The sequence below is a fragment of the Peromyscus maniculatus genome, chromosome X (assembly GCF_049852395.1).
Source record: "Peromyscus maniculatus bairdii isolate BWxNUB_F1_BW_parent chromosome X, HU_Pman_BW_mat_3.1, whole genome shotgun sequence".
NCBI classification, from domain to species: Eukaryota; Metazoa; Chordata; class Mammalia; order Rodentia; family Cricetidae; genus Peromyscus; species Peromyscus maniculatus.
In genome coordinates this window covers 38,393,591-38,412,276 of record NC_134875.1, presented here as the reverse complement: position 1 = coordinate 38,412,276, position 18,686 = coordinate 38,393,591, and the positions used below count along the sequence as shown (strand labels likewise).

Sequence of the window (18,686 nt, the reverse complement as noted above, 5' to 3'; positions counted from 1 at the left end):
TAAGGTGTCTTTTGATACATTATCCTCAATTTAAAAGTGTGTGTGTTGGGGGGGGGGTTGTTTCTTGCTATATAACCAAGGCTAGCCTCGAACCAACACTTTCCCAGGTCTCTTAGGTGCTGGGATTACATACACTAATCATTGTGCTCAACTTGCAGATTGACAAGAATAACAAATTTAGCTTCTCATTTTTATGTAGCTATGTCTCTGTGGGAGTGAGGGAGGGCAGACACCAAAAAACTAGAAAGGGGCCCATGAGAGGGAGAGAATTACTTTTACCAGAAAATTGCCCTATAATAAAATCTCAATAACTGGTATCTATGCTTTATTAAAAATACCAAAACTCATGATTGAAGGGATCCACACCTAATCGTTAATGAGAAATCTTAAATTCTTCATTATGTTCTGTTAAGAATTGCTGTTCAAATTTCCTTCTAGGTGTATCTTTTCTGGTTAGTAATATTACTGAGTATATTGTCATATTCTGTTTTTGCACATTTCTACACATGTAACTATTTCCACTCAATGGTGTAATTTTTATTTTGGTCTTGATATATTTCATTAGTTAATATTGTATCTTCTAAATCTAATAAAATTTTGAGAAAGAAAAACAACTGACTCTTTTTCCCTCGGTAAAATGTCCCATCTGTGAAAACAGGGAGTTCCGCTTTTGCTGTTAATGCCTGCACTGGCTTCCATGGGCATGCCATAGGCTCGTCAGATGGATGAATGCTTTTCTCTTTGCACCATCCTAGCTTCTTAGAGTCGACATCTTAAGCTGATGTTTTAATAATTGGATTAATTTTGGGCTTCTATGGTTATGTCCCCTTCAAAATTCAGTTGCTGAAATTTAATGGCCAATGTGATGGCATTAAGGGGTAAGAGTCTTGGGCCAGCCTTTAATCCCAGCACTTGGGGGACAGAGGCAGGTGGGTCTCTCTGAGTTCAAGGCCAGCCTGATCTAAAGAGTGAGTTCCAGGATAGCCAAGGCTACACAGAGAAACTGTGTCTCAAAAAACAAACAAACAAACAAAAAAGGTAGGGTCTTAGTGCTGAAGAGATGGCACAGTGGTTAAGAACACGTGTCATCCTCACAGAGGACCTAGGGGTGCTCAGAACACCCACATGTTGTCTCACAACCATCAGTAACTCCAGTTCTAGAGGAATCGGATGCCCTTTTCTGGCCTGTGTGGGCACTAGGCATGAATGTGGGCTACATACATGGAGACAAAACACTAATGCACATAAAATACATCTTTAAAAAAAAGAAAGAGATAGGGTCTTAAGCTAAGTGTGGTCATGCACAGGTGTAATCTCTGTATTTGGAGCTAGCTGCTCTACAAAGTGCGTGCAAATCCAGCCCGGGTAAGTGACACCTCTTCTTCAGAAAACAAAATCCCAGGTACTGGTGGCACACACCTGTAATCCCAGCACTTGGGAGTCAGTAGGAAGCAGGCTGATCTCTGAGAGTTCAAAGCCATTCTGGTCTAGAAAGTGAGTTTCAGGACAGCCAGAGCTCTCTGGTACACAGAGAAACCCCATCTCTAAAAACCGAAAAGGTGGAGGGGAGGCAAGAACAGAAAAAGGTAGGATCTTAAAGAGTTAATTAGGCCTTGTGGGCTACTTCCTCCTGAAAGAAATGAAGATCTTCATAAAACATAATTTCATACAGCATTTGAACTTCTATCTTCTCCTATATGAGGACACAGTATTGCTCCCTTCTGATACAGCAACAAGAAACTGTCTTGGAGCAGAGAACATTCCTCACCAGACAAGCACGTTTGCTATTGTCTTGATCTTGGACTTCCAGCCTCCAGCACTCTAAGAAATCAATCAGTTCTTTAGCAGTTCTGTAGCCTTGGGTACAGCAGCACAAAGGAACTCAGACATGGTCTATGCTGCCAACCCTCTCCAAAGCAGCATTGCAGTTATAACACATCTTTCCTTAAATCTGAGAAAAAGAAAAACTCCTTCCTCTTAGCTCAGCATAAATCTTCATCAGATTTGCACTTAAGTTTGAGACTTCCATATTTGTATTAATTCTGAAACTGCCGACACCATTGCTCCTGTGGATTGGTTACAATTGTATTTGACACCATAGGTCCCTTTTGTTTGCCTTTTTTCCTCTTGGTATAAACTTAAAATGTTTGATTTTGAGACATGATCATATTCCACAGACATCCTCACTTGGGGAGTTGTAATTATACTGGGCAGTATTCTATAGATTCCTGAATGACAGATTATGTGATCCATTTCCTAAGTTGGATTATACAGGGAGTTCATAGAAAACTGATTTTGTGTAGAACATTTGTGACCTTAGCTTGGGTGTCTAAGCCAGTGTGTGTCTCACAAATTTATCACTGAATTTCTGGAGAAACTTAAGTAAGTATCTTTCTTATATATTATTTTCAAACTATAAAATTGCTATAGGATCTCAGTTCCTGTGATGATTAATCTTGCTTGTCAAGCTATATCCCTACAAGTAACATTATACAGACTGAGCAGATTGAGTTTGTATATTTAGGAGTGTGTGTGTGTGTGTGTGTGTGTGTGTGTGTGTGTGTGTGTATGTGTGTAAGACAACAATTAAAGAAAAAGAGGCCCAAGGCCAGAGGCCATTTTTACTGGAACATCATAATGGTGTTGTTTATGATTTCCAATATAGAGTGGAAAGCTTTTCTCTAGAAAAAAAAAGCAGAAGAAAAACTTTGCATGTTCATCTTGTGACCTGGTAATCCTTTTTTTTTTTTTTTAAATAAAATCCTACAGCCAATCTGTTTCAACCCATTCCCTTCTCACAAGGTACAGAATCTCTCAGGGAGCAGCTGAGACACCTAAACAGAAACATTATCTGAATAAAGATTGAGGATATGGAGGGAAGAGACTATAAAGGCAGTCCAATGCAATCCTGAACCATACCACAAAACTGTTCCCGTTCATCTTCCTACCCTCCATTCGCCTCCAATACAGCCTTCAGCCACTCTCTTCAGACTGCACACGACCCATTTGACTGCACAGGCTGCCTTCTCTGACCTTTCTTGTAAAGGAGTCAGTAACGACAGGAGGGGACCTCAGAACCCGGTTAGACACTATTTCCCATTAACATATCAGAAATCAGACCACCCCAGATTCGTGTGTGTGTGTGTGTGTGTGTGTGTGTGTGTGTGTGTGTGTGTACAAGTTACATTATTGTAACTCTCTAGTTTCCCTCCTCCTACCACCAACTCCCTTCCTCTTCCTAACTAGCCTCCTTTCAGCTTTCATAGTTTCTTGTTTTTGTTTTTGGTAACATAATTTCATTAGGGCAGTTTACAGTAGCAGGGGTCAGAGTTTGTTTACAGGAGCCGGGGCATCTTACCATCAGCTATACACTGAAGAAACCTTCTCTCCCGCATCATCTGCATACAAATCCTTAGAGAGGCTTTTGTTTGTTTTATTGTCTTGAGACAGAGTGTCAAACAAGGTGTATGCAGGGACTTACAGTTTCTCTACATAGCTTTTTAGTAGTAAGATCGTTGATGGAAGAGGGGTGACTAAGCCTGGCAATTATATAGTGGGGGAATGAGGCAACACCTTGACACCACATGGAAATACTTTCTTACTATTTATGAATTTATTGTATATGTGGGTGCATGGGTGTCATGGTGCATTTGTGAAAGTCAGAAGACAGCTCTGCTGAGCTACACTTGACAGCGCACCGCACGTTCTGTATCTTTAAAAGCAACAACAAAAAGGACTTCAGAAAAATCAGTGTTGAAGGTGGAGAGATGGCAGAGATTAAGAATGCATACTACTAAAGCGGGCGGGCGGTGGTGGCGCACGCCTTTGATCCCAGCACTCAGGCGGATCTCTGTGAGTTCAAGGCCAGCCTGGTCTCCAGAGCGAGATCCAGGACAGCAAAGGCTGTTGCACAGAAAAACCCATCTCAGATGCATGCTACGCTAGGACCAGAGTTCAATTCCCAGCACTCTCAGACGTACACTAACTCCAGTTCCAAGAGCTCAGACACTCTCAAACACAGGCATGTCCTCATGTACATTCTTGCTCACACACATTTGTAGTTTTAAAATTAAAATAAAATATTACAAAAAAAGATCAGTGTCATAAAAGGCAAATAAATTCTATTCCAAATTAAGGAGATTTAAAATGCAAGACAAAATATATGATTCTAGACTAGATCCTGCATTTTTAGAGAAAAATGATGTAAAGGAAATAATTTGGTAGATTAAAATGCTGTAATAATGAGTCATTTACCAAAGTTGACAATGTCCAGAAGAAGAGAATGTACTTAACTCAAGTTGACATTGAACATGATACAATAGCCAACTCCTGATCCTCCTGTCTCACCTTCTCAGGGCTGTATTAGGCATATACTACCACTGCTGGTTCTATTGGGTGCTAAGGATCAAACCCAGGGCAAGCAAGCAGTAATGCAACATTGTAATGGTTCTCAATGGGAGGTGTCCAGAACAAGAAACCTAAATGCCCCGTGTTTTTTTTTTTTTTTTAAAGATTTATTTTAAATCATGTGTATGTGTTTCTGTCTATGTGTGGGTATGTGCATGTGAATTCTGGAGCTTCAGAGGCCAGAAGAGGGAGAGGGAAACCATGGAGTTGGAATTACAAGGGCTCTCAGCTCCTGTGCCGGGAACATGGTCCTCAGCAAGAGCCGCAATGGGTCATCTCCCCAGCTCCATCCAGGATTTTTTTCATTTTCATTTATTCAGTGACTTTGTACCTACCTTTGCCTGCACCATGGCACATGACTTAAATTCAGAGGACAACTTGCACGAATCCGTTCTCTACTCGCAGGAATTGAACTCAGATCATTAGAGGCTTGGCGGTTTTCCTGCTGAGGCACCTCGATGGTCCAAATGCCCAGATACTTTTTGTGTTTTGTTTTCAACGCGTATTGGTTCTGTGAAGGACTTACTGGTATTCTCCTTGTCTAGAGAAGTCCCGCCCCCACCCTACGCCGGGTTTACTAAGACAGGGTCAGGATATGTAACTCAGACCGGCCTTGGACTCACTGTGTTTGACATCCCCTTCCCCATGTTTTCTGAATGCTGAAATTATAGGAATGTGCCATCATCCCAGCCTTTGGCGTTTTTGTATTTTGTTGTTTCTCGGTAATAGAAACGGTTCCCAGGGCTTCGAACTCGGTCTTTTATTTATTTATTTTCCGGGGCTGGGTGTAGTGCCAGAGCACGTCTGGGGGAAATGAAAACAACTTACAAGAAATCAGGTTTCTCCTTCCGCCATATGGGGCCCGGGATTCGAACTCATTGGGCCTGGCAGCAGGCGCCTTACCATATTACCAGGCCGCGTTTGACTTTCTTTATCACAACTTTCCCGCTATTCCAACCAGCTAAGGAGCCTGTATTTTTCCACACCTCTGCAGGCTCATCAGTGTGCAGCGACGTCATAAACGAGAATAGGCTTACTCTGCTGCCCTCTAGTGTGTGAGCTGCGTAGAGGCAGGTCAGTGCTGTTCGCGCTGGTACCTATGTGAGCTGCATAGAGGCAGGTCTCTGGTACCTGGGCAGAGGCTTCCGGTTTCCCTGCAGAAAAGACTCACTGGTCCTTTCTACTGCATTTGGTAGGTAGGCAAATGGAGCTGGGGGAAGCAAGCTCCACTTCACTCACAACCAGATTTCTGAAAACTGACCATTCTCCCTTTTGCCTACCTTAACGTTTGGGAGGATGGGAGGCATCTCTCTCTGAGAGACTGAAGGCTTAGTATCTACAGAATGTCTTTTAACTTGTGAGATAGGGAGAAATGTTCACATCACAGGAGTAAATGAGAGACGTAGCACAGAGCTGTTTTTGTTCCATAATTAAAACTTACCTGGATTTTGCTCTGTGGGATGCCATTTTCTGTTTTCCCCTCCCTTTACCGTCTGATAGTTCATTTGATTAGTCCAACCAGTGCTAATTAAAGGGAAAGCAGGAGACTGCCTGCTAATACCCACCCTGCCCCACTGGAATTTCAGGGCATGGAAGAAGGGGCGTGGCGGTCCACTGAGGAAGACTTAGTGGGCTCATGGCCTCTCTCTGAGCCTCCCAAATTATCCACTTGGGAGGTGGCCACCCATTTCCTAAAGCAAACTGTGGTGAGCCATGCCACCAACTGATGGGACCAGATCATAGAAGCACTGAGCATTTGTTTGAATTTTATTGAAAATTGACATGGACATTAGAAAGATAATGAGCTAAACAGTGCTGGTTCTGGGATGAATCTTGTGGAAAATGAAAGCCCCCGAGGGGCAGTGACTGGTCACACCTTTGAGCAAAAAGAACCACGGAGAAGAAAGGAAAAAAACAAACACAGATTCTGGAAAACATGCGGAGAGGCTCTCAAGAGACAGGACAGCAGAATGTTGGTGTTTGTGGTATGGCTATATGAGAATGATCACTCACGTGGTATTTGGGTGTTAAGTAAAGCCAATGAATTGAAGGCAGATTTACCAACATCAAAGCTCTCCTTCCAGATACCAAGTTGAGCAGAAACCTCTTGCAAAACCCCCAAAGCCCCTTGGAAGTTTGTGTGGAGAAACTTGGCTCTCACTAAGCTTAAACCCCCTCAGTCTCTTTCTCCAGCGGAATTGTTAATGCTCCATTTCTCCCCCTTGCTGGGGTCTGCAAGCCCGTGAATGCTGAAGACGCGAATGTCTCTCCACTTTCTCTTCCATAGTCACAATCAGCTTAATAGTGGCTGAAGACAGTCGACCCATTGACCCCGAGAATTGTTTTAAACCAAACATAGAACTCAAAACCTTGTGAACAGCGCTTCCACACCCACAGCTGAGGTCTCCTGCCCCAGTCACTTAACACCTGGGGGAGTGGTCCTGTCGTCGTCTCTGAGGTCACATCTGGTCCATTTCCAGCTCTGATGATTCTTTTCCTGCCTTGTAAGTTTAGGACAAGACACTTCCATGTAAAACACCATGTAAGTCAGAAGAGAGCTTCTTGCCTGGACACAGGGACACATGTACACTTGAGTGTGGTGTATATGTGCACAGTTGCAGGGAGAGGGGAACTGGTTGGTTTCTTGCTTGAGACAATATGGAGCCCTAACTAACTCTTCTAGAATGGCAGTCTTCTCCTGTAGACTTAGAACAGCTGCTGAAGACAAGGTTAAAAAAAGCTGGAGAGGGAGAGAGAAAGAGAGAGAAAACACGAAATTAGCCGAAGAGAAAGGATGTTCGAAGTGGAATGCCAGGGGAGTGGGCAGTGGAAGGCAGATAGGTTAAATGCCAAGAAGACAGGAGCAGGTCACGGAGGGGCCGCCACCCTGGGGAATCTGTTGAGAAGGGTTGAAGAACACCACACACCGGTTTAATGAGTCTTGCTTTAATTAAAAAATAAGCACATATTAACAGCCACATGTGAATACCAAATGATGTCTAAAAAAAGATCCAAACTAGGTGGGGAAAGCAGATTTCTTGGCTTCGGAGAAATGAAGGGTGTGTGTGTGTGTGTGTGTGTGTGTGTGTGTGTGTGTGTGTGTGTGTTTCAGGAAAGCCATTTCATTCTAGTCTAGAAAAATAAAAGCACAGACCATATCTAATGACTGGTTTTTGTTTCACTAGAAGCAAAGAGTTTAGGGTGCTTTAAAAAAATAGTAACAACTGTACTCATTAAAAAGACTTCCAAATGAAGAAAAACAAAACCCGTTCCATTTACAGTGAGAATAGTTACTCAATGAAATGTAGCATCATCTCAATTCCTTTCATAAGTTCAATTGCTTTTTATATCCACCAAAGTTCCCTGATTATAAGAAGCCACACAGTGCGCTGGCAAATGGACACTGACCTGGTCCTGGTCCAGACTTATAGGAAAGCTAACTGACCATCAGGCACCACGGCAACTGGCCTGGAGCCTTCTCTTCACCATCCCATCCTAGTTTTCTATGTGAAAACCCTCAAGACTCCTCCAACATTGACTGGTTTCTCTGAACTTCAAAAAAAAAGTCTTGTCTCCAGGAGCATACATAAATACTCAGGTCCCTTAGTGAAGTGGATCAGGAACCCAGAGACATGGAATTTTGCTTGGGTTTCGCCAATAAACAGCAGTGGGACCTTGGAAAAGTCCCTCCATTTCTCTACATGTCAATATCCTCCATAGGGGGTTACATCAGCCATGCTGACTAAAAAGTTCCCACCTTAGATATAATTCCTGCTTGCTTTTGGAAGGTTGTATAGCTCAAATGAAACTCTCAAGCCTCAAGTAATATATATATATATATATATATATATATATATATATATATATATATGCAAACGAGAGGCCTCATTTCTGGGAAGGTGGATTAAAACCTCTAAGACAGCTGGGTCTACACATGGCTGGCCTTTGCCTTTAATCTTAGCACTCAGGAAATACAGGCAGGCAGATCTCTGTGAAATTGAGGGCCAGCCTGTTCTACATTGTGATTTCAGGGCCAACCAGGGCTACATAGTAAGAACTTGTCTTAAAAACAAACAAAACCCCCACAGAACCCCATAGCTACAAATAAGGGGTCCTTTTCAAGGAGACCCAGACAGCCTTAACTCAGTAGCCTGGCTCCCCCGACTACTGACTGTGTATCCGAGGGTATTTAGGGATTCTGCTTTGGAGCTTTCTGTTCTTGGTGGTGGCGGCTTCTTCTGTTTTACCTCTAGGCATATGGTTTCCTGAAATTCTCCACTTCCAGTTGGTTTTTCCCAAGAAACTAGCTCATGCTTTCCCATTGTTGCCCTGTACTTGCCTCTGGCCAGTGACCAGTAACGTATCAACATTGCCTTCTCTCTTTGCCAACAAGAAAAGAGAGTGTGCACACGGACTTGCTTTGAACTAGTTCCGCTTTGGGCTTAGTCTTGGCTTCGGGGTATTAACTATGATCGAGAGAATGGCCCCTGCCCTTTTGCAATGGTTCAGAAAGCCTGGAAATTTATTATCGTCTTGTGTGTTTTAGAGGTAGTGATCTTACAACCACCTTTAAAATATGAAAAAAGAAGAAGGCCATGGTCCATGCCAGTCAGACTGGGAGGCAGAAGCAAGTCGCAAAACTCAAAGAGAGAGAGAGAGAGAGGAGGCGGGGTTGAAGTACCAGAGCAGGGGTGGAGGGCCCTGCTGTCTGGCACCATTAAAAAAAGTTGTCAGTTAAGATAAGAACCTTCGCTTAAAAGGCTAAGTGGAGTCCAGTCCAGCTGTAGCAGGGCATACTATTCAGTACACAGCCATGGATTACTGCAAAGGAAGGGCAGAGAGACGCCATATTAGCCACAGATCATTGCCAGGTCGCCTCTAGCTGTTGCTCTGTCACTAGTCAAACACCAAAAGCCATACTGTGCCTCATGGCCCCGACAGTGGAAGGCTCTGTACCTCAGAGGGCTGCCAAAAGCCATAATCAGATGGGACCCATTATAAAACTTAAGACTAGGGTATTTTGAAAATATCAAGTCCTTAGACCAAAGTGAATGTCAAGCAACAGCACCTCTTTTCTCCCCTCCAGCTAAGGATCTCTCCTCTTGTAAGTGGCATGTGTGCAAATGCAGATTCAACCCATCGTTACAATCATTGGGTAGACTAGAATACCCATCCAGGCAAGCCCCAAGCCTAGATTCTTTGACCAGCTCACCAGTATACAAACTGGGATTATTAGTCTTGCTATTCCATCTCACTGGGATGGCAAGAAATGACCAATGACATGCTAAAACCCCCAAAGAGAATTCTATAAGTCTATCATTCAAGACTCTAGGCTGGTAATAACATTCCGCTTTATTTTCCCTTCTGTATCTGTGGCGTACCCAGAATCAGAGAGAGGGGAAATATGCACTGTCTTCCCCAGAAAATTGTGTTTTATAGGAAGGGCTTGGTGCAAATAAGTGTGTGGCTGACTTTTAACACAGCTTGTCTAAGGTGACTTTGAGCGAATGGGATCGGGGAAGGGCTGGGCTAAGATGGTACAAGAAATAGGTATCACTGACGGTTCTTTTGAAGCCTATGAGAAGGGGCTATGGCTCCTGGGATTAGAGGAATGGGAGGACAATCCCATTGACTAGGATGCAGGAGTGTAAGGGGACAGCTCTGAGCCCTGGCTGGTGCTTACCCAGCCAGCGTAGATGGAAATACCTCAAGGAAACAAGTATCAGTCACCTTCAGCGGGGAAGCTGGCACAGGAAAAGTAGGAAATGGCAACCCCTGAACATGTAACAGTCTGGCAGGGATGGGGAAGTGGGGGCACAGATGACTGGGGTCCTAGGTGAGGGACTGAGGTATGGAATGTGTCTCCAAGCTATGTCATGGCTGGCTTCTTGGCCAGAGGCCAGACATCATCATTTGACTCTCAGGCTTCTATAAACACTCGCAGGAAGACAGGGGAGGGCATGGGTTGTATGCCCCCTAAACATGGTAAGGGGGAAATAAAGAGAGGGAGGCCCAGCTCTGGTGCACAGGAAAGGGTGCGTCTACAGGAAGCCCAAACTGAAAAATGAAAAGAGAAGGGGGGGTTAATGAGTGAATGGATGAATGTATCCCTAAAAAAAGTCAGAAGGAAATTAAGTCATGACTAATAGATAAAGTAGAATAGCTATGTTAGATGGTCTTAAAAGTCGTGTTCACTGGCTCCTGGGAACATGCTTTCTCATATGAATGGCAGCAGTAATGGCATTAAAAAGCAAAATAAAGATCAAAACCCCACGCAAATAATTTTAAAAGTCTGTTCTTGACATACAATCCCACACACACACACACACACACCAACTGATCTAGAACTGCTTTCATAGTCTAGTACACAGACGCTTGCCAAGAAAAGACAACCTACTTGGGCTTGAAATTGGCTGCTCCAGCTGTTTACTGTCTCTCACTTCTAAGTCCTGGCTTTAATGATAGTTTCCCAGGGTTCATTTTAAGGGTGGCCACTAACAAAGTTGTACTCAGGGAACTCTGAATGAAAATGTGTCAATCAGTGGGCAATGAAATCTGAATTAGCCAAAATGGAATTCACCAGGCTACATCTTTCCTGCTCTCATTGAAAATGGTGGAACAAAGGAACTCCGTATGAACTGAGCTCCTACTATGTCTCAGACACTTGGCTAGGCACTTGGGCTATGGTAATGACTATATTCTAGGAATTTAGTCTTCCCAAACAGAAAGCTGCTCTTTGATGCTGGTGCTCCAGCAGAGGCTCCAGGGCTTGGTTTTAAAGCAGGCAGTAAATGATTTCTGTGTTCCTTTAGGACGCATTTGTTTGGCTCAGTTTCCTGGGCTTTCTGTTTCTGAGGCCTGGATGGACTTCCTTGCCAGGATTTGCTTGAAAGGAGGATGCTTTTGCCAGCTGCCTCAAGTCTCTAGTGCAGTGGTTGCAGCCACTGATTTGATGGCTGACAGCAGGCTCGCCATACAAACCACTGCATGGCTGGGCCAGAGGACGTCTTCTCAATACTTCAGAAGCCAGCCCAAACAAACCAAAAGTAAGAAAGGCATTTTATGAGACCACTGGGGTACTTTCAACACCAACTAGACATTTTATGTTAGCAAATTATTATTAATCTTGTAGGTGTGATCATGATGGCTGTGTTTGTTTTAAAGCATCATTATCACCTAGAAATATATACTTTGTATTTTACACATAAAACGATACAGCTTTTGCCTTACAATAACCCAACATTTGTGGGTAATTGAGGAAGCAGGATTAGCTGTATGTCAATGATTCTTTGATGACCAGGCTCCGGGAATATGAGGCTGAATTGTACTATGACCTCTTCTCTTCCCTACATTTGAAAGTTTCCATGTTAGAGTTTTAAAAAGAAATCTAAGTGTGCTGTTAAAAATATCTCTATTCAATTTCCCCCTACGACCTGATTTTGGTAGAGTACACAAAAGCTATGTGATAGCATGGAGTGTTCTGTTTACTCCTGTAGACACAACCACCAGCCCTCAGGCATTCTAAGAAATGCCTGCTAAATCCTTAGCAGAGGTTTTCATGAAGCTTGTACTTACAGAATATATATATATATTGTGTGTGTGTGTGTGTGTGTGTGTGTGTGTGTGTGTGTGTGTGTGTGTGTGTGATGTATCTGCAGGTGCCCACAAAGGACAGAAGAGGTTGTCAGATCCCCTGGAGCTAGAGTTACAGGCAGTTGTGGGCTGCCTAATGTGTGGGTGATGTGAGCCAAACTCAGCCGTGTTCTTAACCACCTGAGCCATCTCTCCAGACCCAGAATTAAATCTTTAAAAAAATTAATGTATTAGCACTGTTTGTGGGCACACATGCCATGGTGTAGTGTGATCAGAGGAGAACTTTTGGAGTTGGTTTCTTCTTCCACCTTTACATGGGTTCTAGGGATGGAACTCGGACTGCTGGGCTTAAATGGCTTTCTGTGAAAGGCAGATGCTGTCACTGAAGCTGCTGAGCCCCTCACTAGCCCTTACAGAACCAAATGGAATGATTTCCCTAGAGTAGCTAAGTCTCTTCACTGTCTCCCACTGAAATAGGAGAACTTGAACCCCGCAGATAAGGAGCAGCTGGTAGAGGGAGACAGAAGCAATTTCCTAAATCTAGGGTGTGTGTGTGTGTGTGTGTGTGTGTGTGTGTGTGTGTGTGTGTGTGTGTGTAGGGGGGTCAATAGTGACTGTGACGTTGCAGGCAGGGACTGTGAACCCAGCAGTTTCCTGCATCATCACAATCCATTTTGCTTATGGCTCTATGGGAACAAAAAATGTCTGAACTGAAACTTTACTCCTTGGTCTTCTTATGCTACACAGCTGCTGTAGCAGCAAAGGTCTGCAAATGCCATCACACACATACCTCCAATCAGGCAGGCAGTCATCCCACATGTAGCATGCCCACATCAAACCATGACAGATTACATCTTCATACTGTAAGTCTTGGGAGGAAACTAGCAGGTCCAATGAAGCCATTTTTTTCATGGTTAACTCTATGTATCACAAGTGTGGGGTTTGGGGAGGTATGTTCTAGAAGCCACTGCCAGGTCTATTTAGAGTTAATAAAGCTTACCAGGACCCTGGGTCTCATGCAGCATGCAGCAAACAGCAGAGTTAACTGTAAAACAGTAAGAGCTGATGAAGATGGAGTGAGCATGAGGAGAAATCCAATACTATGAACTGATACAAATAATGAAGTGTTAGCGGTCAAAGAGATTAGGCGAGACAGGGAAGGGAACAGGGAAGGGTGGCTTGGTAGACACCCCTGGAACACTGGTACTCTTTCATAGACTCTTTAGGGGCATCCAGAGGAAATTCTAAAGCTGGGACTTGATCAGATCCAACCACAATCTGTCTAAAAGAAACATTGCTACCACAGTTTCTACCCTCTTCCAAACCATCACCAGCAAAAGCACCATGGGAGCAGAGTAGCGTAAGTTTAGTGACATGTCTTCTAGAAGTTAACCAATTGCTCACAGAGACGCATAAGGAGCCCAGACCTGGGACCACTCACACACAGTAGGGTACAGATGGGGAGAGGCTGGCTCTGATTGCTAGTGTAAGGTGCCACATTTCAGCAAGGTTTTCACCCATCAAAGAACTGGAAAAGGGCACTGTCACCAATCCCAGATATTTCTGGAGAGTGGGGAAAGTTATATCCCTATCCAGTCTTCTGCATGAGATGGGAGGAAGTCAGCCAGTTTTGGGGGGAACATCTGGTCTGGGAAGAGTTTTCACTGAGCATCTTAAAGGGACTGTATACAGCAGTGGTTCTCAACCTTTGGGTCCCCAATCCCCTTGACAGTTAAATGACCCTTTCACAGGGGTCACCTAAGACCATCATTGGAAAATGCAAAATTACAGTCATGAAGAGGTAATGAAAATAATTGTATGGTTGGGGGTCAGCACAACATGTGGAACTGTATTTAAAGGTCTCAGCATTAGGAAGGTTGAGAACCACTGCTCTATAGCATCAATGCCACCTAAACAAACCAGATGAAGACAAATTCTTTTATTTTATTTACTTTTGGTTTTTTGAGACAGGGTTTCTCTGTGTAATAGTCATGGTTGTCCTGACATTTGCTCTGTAAGTTAGTGCTGGGATCAAAGTCATGCACCACCACCACCCAGTGCAAAATAAATTTTAAAAAGGAAAATAGGAATCATTTCCTGCTAGTATAACTAATATGCCATGACTGATAAGTTAATAGATGGTGCATCCAAAGAGGTTTTCCATCTGCCTAGTTGAACCTTACTACCAAAAAAAAATCAGTGAATTTGATATGTAGTTTTAAGATTCTATTGTGGGGGTGGAGGTGGGGCGTGACAGGCAGATCTCTATGAGTTCGAGGCCAGGGTACTACAGATCGAGTTCCAGGATAGCCAGGTCTACACAGAGAAACCCTGTCTCAAAAAACAAACAACAACAACAAAAACCCCCAAAGATTCTATTCTGGAAAAGAAAAATCTCTGGACCAAGTTGGTGAAAATATTCAAATGTCATATTATGTAATCAAATTGGATAACAAGATCACAAAACTTAGTACCTTGACGTATAAAATAGTTTACATTCATGGTGTGATTCCTACGTGATAAGCCAGGTACAGAGGCAAAAAGATACTTCTTCCTTCTGGACCGTATCCAGTGGCTGACTCAAATCAGTGGCCCAAAATAGAAGGTCATGAGCATGGTCATCTCTAGAATCTTAAGGATCCTTTAGTAAAGAAACTGTTAAATACTCCATCTTGGAATTCCCTGAGTCCCACTGCACAAACAGCCATAGAGTAAAGGGAATCTCTGGATGTGTTCTTCTTTTGTTTTGTTTTGTTTTGTTTTTTGAGACAGGGTTTCTCTGTGTAGCTTTGCGCCTTTCCCGGAACTCACTCTGTAGACCAGGCTGGCCTTGAACTCACAGAGATCCACCTGCCTCTGCCTCCCTAGTGCTGGGATTAAAGGCGTGCACCACCACCGCCCGGCTTGGATGTGTTCTTGCCAGAAACATTTTCTTCTTCTCTGGCTCTGAAATGAGGAATGGGTAATTTCTGCAAGCAGAGACTGGGGAAGGGTCAGGACTATTAACTCACCCAACACTTGGAGAAACCAGATGGTTTCTGAATCCTTCCCCAAGCTTGAAAATGGCCCATGCACAGGACATTGGCATCTGAAGGCTCTCCACTAAGTTCTTAGTGTCCCAGGCTGGGTATAACTAAGCAGCCAGCAGGAAGAGGTACGGCCAAGGGATGGGGGATGGGAAGCAGGGTGCAGCCTTCAGTGGCAGCATTCACCTTTCACAGGCTGCAGCTATTGGCAACTGAGGCAGAGGAAGGCTTAGATTGTAGGGCCCTCCCCTCAGATGTGGGACAAGCAAGCAGACCTGTATGCTGCAGAGTACTGAAAGTCTAGTGGTTCTCCCCCTTCCTAATGCTGGGACCCTTTAAAACAGTTCCTCATGGTGTGCTGACCCCCAACCATACAATTATTTTCGTCGCTGCTTCATAACTGTAGTTTTGCTACTGTTATGAACCGTAATGTAAATGTCTGATTTCCAATGGTCTTAGGCGACCGCTGTGAAAGGGTGGCCCAACCTCCAAGAGGGGTCCCGACCCACAGGTGGAGAACTACTGCTCTAGGGTCTAGGGAAGTGCATTTAGCCTCTGCTAAAAGATCCTGGTCTAGCCATCCTTTCGTTCCTCTCCGGATCCTCCTACCTCTCTCACAGTTTGTTTCCTACTCTCTAGACCCTCTTCCCTTTACCACCCGCCATGAGTTGGCAGAGCCTTTCCAGATGGGCCAAATGGCAAAGCTGTACTTCTGGGAACGCTCTCCTCCTCCTCCTCCTCCTCCTCCTCCTCCTCCTCCTCCTCCTCCTCCTCCTCTCAGCAACTCAACCTCGGGTGCCGCGGGGACACTGAAGACCACTTGAGTCTAACTGGCAGCCCGCAGTTCACACCTGAGCACCAGCCCTCTTGGTCTCTAGGTCTTGCCAGGTGATGGATGGAGTGAGGGGAGGGGATAGGCAGGAAAAAAAAGAACACACACACACACACACACACACACACACACACACACACACACACACACACACAGCAGTCTGCTACTTACTTCTTCTTCTCTTTGTCCCTTTTCAGAGTCTGCGAGCCCCCAGCCTGAGAACCCTGAGACTGGAGCAGCTCAGCCGCTGTCTTTCTCTGTTTGAAAGCATTCACTTCATCATCCAGGGATTTCTTCTTATCCTCCAGCTTCTTCTTTTCTTCCTGGTGCAGTTTCTTCAGACGGTCAAACTTCTCATGCAGCTGGCAGAGAGGCACAGGGAGGTTAGAGGGAGCCCCGCCCCCAGCAGTGAGCAGTCCCCAGCCCAGTGAGGACCAGAGTGGGTGGGAACCACTGTGGCTGCAACTCTGTAGGACTCTGGGACATTAGGAGACGTTCCTGCCAGTGACCGCCATGATGGCGCCAAATGATTGTAGATTGCTGTAAATGTTCTCAGAATCTCTGCTCCTGAAATGGTCAAGGAACAATGTATTCTGTGTAACCAAACATTTTATTTAAAAGAACCCTTGTAGTTATTGGGTGTGGTTGATAATAATATTCAGTTAGTTTGTTACAAGCCAGCCACTAAATCTAATATATAGGCTGGAGAGATGGCTCAGAGTTTAAGAGCACTGGCTGTTCTTCCAGAGGTCCTGGGTTCAATTCCCGGCAACCATATGGTGGCTCACATTCGTCTTTGATGAGATTTGGTGCCCTCTTATGGTATGCAGGCATACATGTAGGCAGAACACTGTTTACATAATAAACGAATAATCTTAAAAAAAACTAATCTATAAAAACTGTTTTCGTTAATAGAGTACTCTTTTCTTTTTGAGACAGGGTCTTGCTGTGCAGCTCAAGCTAACCTTGAACTCACAATCCTCCTTTATCTGCCTTTTGAGTACTGAGCTTACAAGTATATGCCAGCATGCCTAGCTTACACCACAGTTGAGGTAGGCTCTGTTATTATGACACACCACTGGAATGCACAAAATATCTTCATAAATAGACCAAGAACAATTCTGTTTTCTTCTGGGGATTCAGTTTTTATAAGGAAACTGAGAGTCTCATAAGCGAAGGCATTTGCCCAAGGTCAACCCAGTCTTTGGAGGATTATATAACGGGATCTCCCTCGGCTAGAGCTCTCTTCCTGGCTAAGCCCACCCTAGGATCTACGTGTCTGCGCTCCCTAAGGCTGGATCACAGGCATGTGCAGCCAAGCCTGGCTCTTTGTGGGGTGTAGCTCTGAACTCATAGTCCTCATGCTTTCAGGGCAAGCACACTAATACCTTATACTGAGGTATCTCCCCTGCCTCCCCAACTCCTGCTGCCTTTTCTTGTCCCCTATAATCAGGAAAGATCACCATGGACCATGGTGAAGATTTAAACCATAGCAATGCTGGTCAAAGAAAATACTTGGCCTTGAACACAAAAAGAGACAACAACCATTCCATAAAATTGGATGAGTGCTCAGAACTCAGTCTTTTCAAACAATTTTAAAAGATTTATTTATTTCACACGCATGTGTATTTTGCCTGCATGTGTGTATGTGTACCACAGGCATGCCTGGTACCCTCAGAAGTCAGAAGGGGACGTCGAATCTCCTGTAACTAGAGGTCAGGATGGTCACGAGCCACCAAATAGGTGCTGAGAACTGAACCTGGGTCCTCTGCAAGAGCAAGTGCTCTAACTGCTGGGCTATCTCTCCAGCCCCGAAACCTCAGCCTTAACCAGAGGCAAGGCTTCACTCACCTTGAATGGACTCTCAGACTCAAAGAACAGCAAGCATATTCTGGCATGCTCTTGTGACTAGTGGATCAGAGAGCCAGAAGCATGGATGGTCACACCACTGGGATGCACAAAATACCTTCATAATAGACCAAGAACAATTCTGTTTTCTTCTGGGGATTCAGGAGGAAATTCTGCACTCTGTAGCACTTGGAGGTCAGTTCTGCAAATACTATGGCCATTTGAGACCGTTGCCCAGTAAGATATGGCAAACGACAAGTTTGCTGTCTAAACCTGTTTCACCTAGTCACTTGAGGGGAGTGTCAGTTGCTTTAAAAGAGCTTTAGTTCGGGGTTGGGGATTTAGTTCAGTGGTAGAGCACTTGCCTAAAGTTCATTACAACTTTTATTCATTTTTCTTTAAGATGACCCTAACTCTCTTCTTAAAGGTAATGGGTGACATTTTTCTTCTTAAAGTGAAACTGAAATAAAGCCAATACCTTTACCACAAGTTTTGGTGACAGCCCTGGAGAGTCTTAGGAGATCAAAGGTGAAGAAGTTTGGGGAGTAATAGTTTCCCTTGTTTATGTTTGAGGGGTGTGATGGTTAATTTTGACTATCAACTTGATGGGTGATTTATAACCACTATGGAAACCAGCCTCTAGGTGGGTCTATGAAAGAGTGTCTAGATCATCGGGCTAATTGAGGTGGGAAGACACACTCTGCAGGTAGGTGGCACCATTCTATGGGCTGGGGTCTTGAACTGAATTAAAAGGAGACAATGAGCTGGGTACTAATAGTCTCTCTCTGTGTCTCTGTCTCTCTCTGTCTCTCTGCTTCTTGTACCAAGCGACCAGTTCCACTAAGCTTGTGCTAGCACGCTTTCTCACCACGATGAATTATATCTCCAGAACTGGGAGCCGAAACCAACTCTTCCTTAAGTTGTTTTTGTCGGGTAGGTCTTTGATCACAGCATCCAGAAGAATAACTAAGGCCCAGAGA

At 44.2% G+C, this 18,686-nt stretch overlaps 1 protein-coding gene across 7 annotated transcripts in view; it reads right to left on the bottom strand.

Annotated features, from left to right (window-relative positions):
* Positions 1–6,156: 6,156 nt before the first annotated feature.
* Septin6 (septin 6) overlaps positions 6,157–18,686 on the bottom strand; it is a 139,874-nt gene continuing 127,344 nt past the window's right edge. For 2 of the 7 annotated variants that reach the window (XM_076562973.1, XM_006993603.4), the window contains 2 exons: positions 16,030–16,220; positions 6,157–7,147 (listed from right to left, as the gene is read on the bottom strand). In XM_076562973.1, coding sequence (XP_076419088.1) covers positions 7,138–7,147; positions 16,030–16,220 — 201 coding nt within the window. In that variant the 3' untranslated portion in view covers positions 6,157–7,137. Of the gene's footprint in view, positions 7,148–7,466; positions 9,229–9,741; positions 10,465–13,000; positions 13,046–16,029; positions 16,221–18,686 lie in introns of those variants that run through there. The other 5 variants (XM_015987097.3, XM_015987096.3, XM_006993606.4 and 2 more) reach the window with 4 other exon arrangements.